At 30.6% G+C, this 10,072-nt stretch overlaps 1 protein-coding gene across 1 annotated transcript; it reads left to right on the forward strand.

Moving 5' to 3' along the window:
* The first annotated feature begins 1,861 nt into the window (after positions 1–1,861).
* Positions 1,862–9,624, forward strand: LOC110111666 (dCTP pyrophosphatase 1). Its single transcript, XM_028697120.1, has 2 exons — positions 1,862–2,039; positions 9,238–9,624. The coding sequence occupies exons 1-2, from the start codon at positions 1,899–1,901 to the stop codon at positions 9,460–9,462; spliced, it is 366 nt and encodes a 121-aa protein (XP_028552953.1). The 5' UTR covers positions 1,862–1,898; the 3' UTR covers positions 9,463–9,624.
* Positions 9,625–10,072: the final 448 nt, after the last annotated feature.

The raw sequence follows: 10,072 nt of genomic DNA on the forward strand, positions 1-10,072 counted from the left end.
GAAAATGACTAAAATCTACCTTTCTCTCTCTTCCCTCTTTTCTTCTAGGGCAAGCCAACCAAAATGAGGGGTGAGGGCGTTGGGGTGCTTTAGTGCTTAGTATTTAAAATAAAATGTATATAAATATTTTGTTAGCAGCCTAGCGCCGCAACGTTATCAAGCATAGCGTTGAAGAGCTCCAGTTCAAAAGTAATTTCAGATTATCATTTTAAGATGCTTTTTCATATTTTCAGATTATTACATTTTGTTGCCCAACTATAACTCTTCAAAGCATCATCATAATCTTTTGACCATTATCACCTAGCTACTCTAATGATTGTTAACGACTACGTCACCTACCATTGCTAATAATGATAAAGCACATTGTTACCTATGAGATCAATGTACATCATTGATATTAGCTTTGACTACCAAGGCCAACAATGGGATTTACACTGGATATTTTTTGTCTATGGTATTCTCTTCTCAAATGAGTACAACCAATCAAATAAGCAAATGATCTCTTAAAGATAGATCATGTGCCACATGTTACTTCAAACTTAAACCAGGTAATTAATATGTTCTTTGCATTATATCAATGCCTTCCTCCAAGGAAAGGTATCATGCTTGATTGATGTAAACACTTTCTCCGTATGGCATTTTTCTTATAGAACTCATGCGTCTTTAGAATTCTTATACCCCTCTCTTATTCATGTGTATACTACATCTTGATGTAAAGTTAATATGTTAAACTTTTTATCTCTCTAATGTCATGAATATTCTTACTACAATCTCTCAATTACCATTACCCAAATACGATCACCCAACCACTATCAAACAACTATGATCTCAACCACCATCACCTAATTATGATCTCCTGACCACCGTTGCTTGATAATGATCTTCCAACTAGTGTTGCTTAAATATAATCTCCATACCAATCTCTCATTTGACTAATATCTTCCAACTATCATTATCATACTACAATCTCATGATTAATGTTGCCCATCTAAGATATCCTGACCATAGTCACCCGATTATATGAGTGCATTAACTTTGTTGCCCTTCGTCGCCACCAACATTGACACTCACCACTATCTATATGATCCATGCATCGTTGGCATGAACGTTGACTCCTTCTACATTATTGCCAAAATTTGTATTGGACTTCCTAGTTTTTGGTCTTCTCTTCTCAAAGGCAAATGATCGAACATATAATAAATAACCTATTGAAGATAGCTCCAATGCATAGAGGTGCTTACAACCCTCACGATGGAATAAATTCACTATAAACAATGTCTTGTACATTATATTAACGCTTCCTCAATTACAAGGAATAATCTCATTTATAATCAATGTCATATCATAATATAATCATTTTGACTGAGCCAAATCCTATGATTTTTCCCTTTTTAATATTCCACGTAAAAACATTAGTGTCACTTACAACTCTTGTTTTATCTATTTGTATACAAGTTCTTCGTATATTATTACAATTTAAAATTTTTTGTTATAATTATGAATTTTCTAGCACTCAAGCATTATAAATATTTATCATAAAATCTAATTTTACTATTTAAATTATAAGTTTCTAAAAAAAAACAAGGCATATTAGTAACCTTTAATCCATGCCATATGCGCTTATTTTAATTAAAAATATTCTAAAATGTCTCCCTTTGCCATTTCATTGGTGGTATCCTCCCCCAACAAACTTTGTCTGTCATTTTTAATTACTCTTAAAATAGTTCTTATTCTGCATGACTTGTTTGATTAAATTGCTATAAAAAACACCTTCCACCTTAATTATAACGCAGCAGAATAGGTGCTTCTTCTCCTCCAATCTGTAATCCAAGAAGAGAGAGAGAGAGAGAGAGAGAGAGAGAGAGAGAGAGAGAGAGAGAGAGAGAGAGAGAGAGAGAATGGGAGATGGAGAAGAGAAGATGGAGACTTTGGAGAAGAAAGATTTGGGACTCAAAGAGCTTTCAAAGAAGCTTCAGGAATTTGCAGAGGAGAGGGATTGGGAGCAATATCACAGTCCAAGGAATCTGCTTCTTGCTATGGTGTGTTTCTCTTCCTTCTTTGAACTTTCTGATTTTTTTTCTCCATTTGTTTTGGTAATATTTTGCTATTAAATAATATGGTTAAAATTTTTCTTATATTTAATAAAATTAAAACTTCGTATGAGACAGATTTCTTACTGCTTCTTAAAACAGCCTAAGTGGACTAGAAAATAATTTTAAAAAGAAGTAAAAAATGTCTCAAATGAAGCCTAACTGGAAGTTCTAAGAGCTTTGGTCAATCATACATCTGAAAATTTTGTTTTCTTATAAAAAAAATAATAAATTTGATTTCTTATTTTCTGTTTGGATTAATATTATATATTATATTATATATATATATATAAGAAAAATACACAATATAATTTTAAAGAAAATACACAAATATATATATATATTTGGTTAAAGTTATTAATTTTAAAGAAAAATACACAATATAAAATATATATGATGATTAAAATACAAATTTATTATTTTAAAATGAAAAAAAAAATCAAACAAATAATGTCATATAAAATATTTTATTAGGGAGAAGAGAAAGAAAGATCATTTTTAATAATTTGTTTGATTTTATATGACATTAGCTATTAGAAAGATAGAGGTAGACCTAAAAAACTTATGAAAAAAAAATAAAAAAAAATAATGTCATATAAAATATTTATTAGGGAGAAGAAAAAGAAAGATCTTTTTTAATATTTTCTAATCAATTTTTTATGTCTGCATCTAGCTATCTTTCTAATAGCTAAAATAAAAAATAAAATAAATTAACTAATATTTTGCTAAAGTTTATTACAAAAGTCATATAATATAAAATTTTAAAATTAGAGGTGCTATATAAAAAATTTGAAGAAATTGCATGATTATATTTGTAAATTTTATAATTTATATATCAACAAAAATAATTTTTTCTTTATATATTAATAAAAAAAATAGTAAAATCTGTTTTTATATTTTATTTGAAACATTATTATTTTGTCAATTCAATTACTCCTTTAGAGCATGCATTAGTTGTTGCTTTGCCCTTTGCCTCTATATATATTAGTTTATGGCACACAAACTCAATTTAAATTGCATATTTGTATAAAAAAATAAAAAATCAATAAATTTTATATGTGAAAAGATAATTATTTTGTAATGATTAATGACAAAGCAACAATATTGAAGCAAAGAATCTTCTCTTAAGGCTTCCTTTGAGACAGCTTTTAGCCACAGTTTTTAAAAAGTTGTCCCAAATCAAGCCTAAGATGTTGTTTGTGACAATTTTCTTACTTTTTTCTAAAGTTTCTAAAATTTAGAAAATAATAATAAAACTGTTTTAGAATTAAAATTGTTTGTATTAAGAAACTCATTTAAAAAATAGTAAGAAAAGTATTCCATATGAAGCCTATGTCTAGTCAGAAAAGATATGCAACATCAATCAAAATGAAAGGCATGTTGTATGATAAATAAATATATTTATTTATTTATTGTTAAAATTTCTAAAAACTAATTTTCATAATCAAAATTTCTATTTTGCTTTTCAAAATAATAAATTTTAGAAAAATAGAAAAAAAGTCCTTTTTTCAGCTAATAAAATAATAAATACAAAATTTGTGTGGCTGTTTTTCTTACAACAAAAGAACAATAAATGGTGTGCACAAAAGAATATGCACATCTCATTGGCCTTTTGAGTGATGATTCCCTTTATTGGGAAAAATTGAAACCTTTATGTGGAACAGCTAAGATGGAAGCTCTAAGGCTGTCTATTAATGGGTTAGGTGAGAAATTAATGAAGAGGAGAATTAAACCCACTAGGACATAATAAGTGTCTTCTTTTAGTGTTTTTTTTCCATAAATATGATAATGAGATGCTTAATTAAAAATGTTATCATTATGGAGGATGAAATAAGGCTTTCATCACTAAGAAAATGCATGGTTACTTGGCATGCACTATGGAAATTGTTTTCATCTTTTCTTGCATGCTATATTTATGCCCTTGATGCTTCAACATAGTTAGGCAATTGGAGCATGCTAGTGAGATTATTCTAGAAGAAAATTAGTAAAATGTGAGAAAGTTAAGGATGGATGGAAGAGAAGTAATTAGGTTGTTTTGCATATGCCTTGAATCATGGTGTATATGTTTCACCTACGACAATCAACCATAGTTTGGAGTCCAAGCAACAATGTGAAATGAGAGAGAGAGAGAGAGAGAGAGAGAGAGAGAGAGAGAGAGAGAGAGAGAGAGAGAGAGCACTCTGTGAGTTGTATCTCGCTAGCCAGACATCCTAATGCTACCCATGAAAGACAATTCTTTCAACTAGAGATCAAGTGGCTTATGTTTTACAACCAATGAAGCTATGGCTAATGCAATTGTCTCCAATGAAAATCCAAAGCAATTAGTATGTATAAGCATCTATTTTGGAAAGGTGCAACAAGCATAGCCTTTTGATTGTCTCCAATTAAATGTTGATTTCTTTGTGTGGTTGATAATTAATATGAATGGAGTCAACATTGATATTGTCTGCCACCAAATCAACATTAACTAGCACGGTGACCCATTTGATCAAATAATACAAAGGTCAAGTTGTCTTTATCTTGAAAGGGAAGTCCAACATACATACTAAATCTCGAATATCATTCAACAAAAATTTTGAATATCAAATATATAATCAATAATTACTTCACCAATTTGAACCAAGTATATTTTAAGGTTATTTACTCATTTCATCAAATTGATGGCTTTATTGATTCTTTAATAGTTATCTAATCATGCTCTTTTTGACACTTTTGATAATTACCATTAATTTGTGATGCATATGAAGGATAGAACTAAGATGTGACGCTAGATCTAACTTGGAAGAATTATTCTTTTAATCATTTATAAAATCAACTACCAGAGTTATCTATGATCATCCATCAGTAATAAACAATATAACATAGTCTATAATTTAAAACATCATGTAAACATTTCTATTCAATACCCAAAAGTCATTTATAATATTCAGGATCTTCAACAATGATCGCATATCAATTCAATCCTGAGTACAAAAGAATAACTATAACAAAAGGAACAAAAAAGATTCCTTATCAATCTCACACTCCTGCTCCCTTGCCCTGACCTGAATTTATTAACCACATATAATGAGCTTAAAAATCCCAGCAGGTCATCAAATACCTACAACTGAAATCAAAACACGGTACAGAAATAATATGCATGTTAATCAATCAAATAATAACAATCACTTTCACATGATCATTAAGTCAATACAGATTCATAAATCGTGCATAAATAGTAATCAATGCGTAAACAGTACAGTCTACAATCGACAATAATAGAATCAATAAACAGTACACAAAAATCATCATTTTCATAACATCAATTAAATCCATAATCTGGTACATACATCAAATCTCTATTTGAACCATTGTATCTATGACCTCAATCAAATTGCTAGAGAAAGTATCGTGTCAGTAATAGCAATCAAATCAGTTAATAAATCATTGTATTAATAATATCAGTCGGTATAAAATATCAAATCAATACTATCGTACGTGACTGTTGAAATCAAACTAATGTAGTAAAGTCGTATCAAAATGTACACTTGCAAATTCGGTTATTCAATATTACATGCTTAGTGTATCACATGCAATACAGTAATCTATATCACGTGTTCAGTGAATCACATGTCACTTGCTCAGTATATCATATGCATAATGTCAGTACAGTAAATCAGTAATATCAGTGCCTGTATCAATATCAGTAATAATCTAGTGACATGAGCAGTATGCTATAACTGTGAAATCGTACAGTAACGACAAATTCGTACAATATCAATAAATCCATACAGTAGTAATAAATTCGTACAGTAATAAAAATAATGATGAAATGCATGTTTTACAGTTATCACTCTCAACAAGTAAAAGCCCTGGCTATTATGTTGTTTTTCAGTCTTTTATCAGTATTAGTATCTTATATCATTATTCGTTGGCTCATTAATCAGAGTTGTCACTCTTTGTCTGTAGACACAATAATCATCTTCTTATAACTCCCAATCAGTATCACGCGAATCAGTAGAGGATAATACCAAACCATATTTAAAGGAAAGCCCGTCGGCCCATCATCCTGTACAAATCAATCAGTCTCATACCAACAGTTCGACTAGTCTTTTCTTATCTTTCACACACACACAGTAATATCACGGTAATGTAACAATACTTTTAGTCATATATCCACATTCATTTATATCTTATCAATGCATTGCATCAAACAGACATAATTTAGCTCAAATTTAGAAAACTCTTAAAATATCGTACAATAGACAGATGTTGTCGTTGTAAAATGCACAATTTCAGAAAATTACCAAATTACCAAAGATCGTATAAAACATCATTTCAAAGCTTTTATTGAACTGAAGCAATATTTTTCAACATCCAGATAATTTTTTATTTGATAAAAATACTTCAGAATTCAGAATACCTGGTGAAAACTTTCCAGAAAATATTTAAAATGTGCAAAATCATATTCTCTATAACATACAAAAAGTTACGTGGTAAAAGTTTCGTCAATACAAAGATATGCACGTTTTTCGGTAACAAAAAATACAAATATGAGTAGAAAAATATCAAAATACAAAATCTTCAAAATCAGAAATAGGACATGGATTCCTTACTGCGAGACGAACAATTCTTCCAACTGCGTCGACAGATGAAAATAGCTCCGCGGCCTCCGAAATCAAACTTTTTTCCTTTCTCTTTCCTTCTCTTTCTCTCTCCTCTTTTCTCTCTCTTCAAAACATGTCAAACGGTCCATAAATAGAGAAAAGATATTTACATTCATACGGACGATGTTTTCCATTCGTCCCTGGATGAACTACTCTGTACACAAATCATACAGACGATAATTGATTTTCGTCCCTGGACGAAGGGCTCTGTCAAAATTTTTTGTTCAGTTCGTACAAACGAATTCCGGTTCTTACAGACGAACCTCCAATTTGTTCTATTTGTACTGACGGTTCGTACAAACTAACCTGCACTTGTTCAGTTCGTACAGACTAACTGCACAAAAAAAAAAAAAAAAAAAAAAAAAATCCAAGGGTTCTCACATAAGATAACTTTCATAATGCAATATGAGTTATACTATTATAAGTCAAGTCGTTAAAGCTAAATTGTGACTTAGTAGTGCAAGTTGGACAATTTTTAAGGACAAAAAATGTTATAAGATTGAAGTTTTTGTTGATCACTTTATTAGCAATTGCACATTTGTAGTAGATTTTAAAGGTTTCAATGGCTTCCTTCTCACCTTTCAAGGCCTAAAGCTTAGCTTCAATAAAATTAAGATAATGATAAAGAAAAAAAAAGTAATGATAAGGATGCATTATCCTTGAACAATGAAGAAGATACTATGTTCATTGGGTGCATTGTGGGGCTAAAATACTTATCTCCAAGTTTAGTTGCAATTGCATATTATTCTATAAACTATTGAGGATCACAAATATTTTTCAATGGAATAAGGAGTTTGAGTAATGAGTTGAATTGAACGAGTTGAATGCATCACCTTTAACAACTCGTTAACTTGCTAATCATGATGAGAATATGGAGAGTAAAAACATGTTATCATTACCTTTTGACTTATGGATAAGGTATATTCCATCCAATAACTATTGATGATAAAGTCATCGATAATATAAAATGACCATACAAATAAGGAAAATTATAAAAAAACACACATAATGACAATTTTTGTTAGAAATGATTCAATTCATCTCTCACATCAAATTGTCTTTATAGAGCCTCACTAGTTAGGAATACCCATTGGCAATTGGGCATGACTACCATTTTAATGCCTATATTCATAGAGTTCAAAATGAAGGGGAAAAGTATTATGACTTATTTTTCTGTACCAAATATGAGCCATATGTGTGAGAAATAATAATATAAATGAGCCAACGTCTTTAAAAGAGATTTTTGTTCGGATCGATCACACAATTGGACCAAAGTCAATTAATAGCCCTCCTGATCAATTCATGAAGGATACTTGACAAAAGTCAACCTTACATGGCTCTTCCATCACCACCGTAACTGAAGCCATACGAGCTATCCACATAGATCAATCATTTAGAGGAAATCATTAAACTTGATTAATAAACAACTCGATTGGCATTTGCCTTGTTAACCCATCTTTCTACAAATATGTTGTTTGGTTAGTTGAAACCACCTTGTTATTATTGATTGATGATGTGCTCTTAACCACCAATTACCTCTCTCAACTTTCAACTTGCACCTTGAACTTTAAATGTCCTGAGTTAGCTAGCGCAACTATCCTTATTAGGCTCTCTATGTATCTTTGGCCACTTGCAGACTAGTTAGAGGACATTTTGTCAAATACAGACCAAGAAGTGACATGTGTTTTCTCTATATACACTAGTTAGAGCACATGGATTATAACAGTAAAAAAGAGAAGTCATTCAATCGAAAGTGAAAAATCTCTTCTCAGGGTGTGCTAATGGCTCTTAAGAAGTCATCCTGTTTGTAGAAAAGCCTAATTAATGCACAGACTCCTCTATAGGGTAATCCCCTAGCCCTTAAAAGAGGCACAACATTCACTTAGTGAAGTCACTATCTATATTGATTTAGGAATGCATGGCATGATGATATTGACACTTCGACAAATTGATTTAGGAATACATGCTCTCAAGAAGTCTTCACACTTAATAACTTCTCGATGTGAGAATTTGGCCCGGCCCTCTAGAACCATCATAAGAATAAGAAATAATAAAAACCAGAAATCAACCATTCGTAAATACAAAACATTCATAATTTCAAAAAGGAATGTACTCTCATTACACAAACATTATCACAAAAATTATCCTTAAAAAGTACAAGAAAACTATTAGTAAACAAAATTACATGAAAAAAAAGGAAAATGATAACAAGTCTGCCAAAATCAATCGATTACCCTCTTCATTGAAGTAGCTTCAGGGCTATGAGACCTAATAAATCCCCGTATGACCTTAGCAACCTAAAGGCTCATTGCCATTAAAATAATGGTGCATGGAATCTGATGCTTCTGACAACAAAATAATACTTTTAGTTACTGCACATGATATACAACCATGCTTGTCTGATTTCTGCTTATAATAATGATCTTTAATGCTTTAATTAACTGAAGATGCTGATGAACTCTTAAGAAAATTTTGCTTGTGATCTGCTTGGATTTGTGAAGGTTGGTGAAGTAGGGGAGCTATCCGAAATTTTCATGTGGAGAGGAGAAGTGGCAAAGGGATTGCCAAACTGGAAGGAATCAGACAAGCAGCATCTAGGTGAAGAACTATCAGATGTATTGCTCTATCTCATTAGGCTTGCAGATATATGTGGAATTGATCTTGCAGATGCAGCAACCAAAAAGATTGTCAAAAATGCTATCAAATATCCTTCCAAGACTGCATAAATTTCACTCATTTGATGCTTATATATTGCTCTTCTCAGCTCTCACCTTCTTTTCAAGCCTTGCTTTGCTGTTTTACTATGATTATCTAATGTATTATGTATGCTGAATGAGAGGAAGTTGCTTGGACATGATGCTTAGTATATAATGAAGTAATATTTAGTATGTTGGTGCTTTAATCTTTGGGAAATTGGCATTTTTTCAATGCAATTATTTACTTCATTGTTAAAGCAGCTCATTTAGTTTCTTATTAAGTTCAAATTGAGATTGAAGATGAACTAAAGTTTTGTTTGAGATGACTTTTTTATTGCTTGTTAATATAAATTTTTAGTTTAAAAATTAAAATTTTTATTCTAAAAAACTGCTTTGAGAATCAGTAAAAAAGCCGTCCAAAACAAAACCTAAGTCTTAAAATCTTGCTTAAGCTTGCTTATTAGTTTTATAATTGAGTTCTAATTGGAATTAAGCTTTAGGCTTCCTTTTGGATGACTTTTTTGTTGCTTCTTAAAGTAGTTTCTAACAAAAATTAAAGTTTTTGTATTATAAAGCTGCTTTAAGAAGCAGCAAGAAAGTCATTTAATTATTTATTTGTTTGATGCTAATACTTTTAATA

This window comes from Dendrobium catenatum, unplaced genomic scaffold (genome assembly GCF_001605985.2).
Source record: "Dendrobium catenatum unplaced genomic scaffold, ASM160598v2 fragScaff_scaffold_879, whole genome shotgun sequence".
Taxonomy (NCBI): Eukaryota; Viridiplantae; Streptophyta; class Magnoliopsida; order Asparagales; family Orchidaceae; genus Dendrobium; species Dendrobium catenatum.

Excerpts from the sequence above, each read along its gene's own strand:
- LOC110111666 (XM_028697120.1), top strand. The coding sequence starts at position 1,899 with ATGGGAGATGGAGAAGAGAAGATGGAGACTTTGGAGAAGAAAGATTTG. Across the intron at positions 2,040-9,237 it reads GGAATCTGCTTCTTGCTATG|GTTGGTGAAGTAGGGGAGCT; the intron begins GTGTGTTTCTCT and ends GGATTTGTGAAG.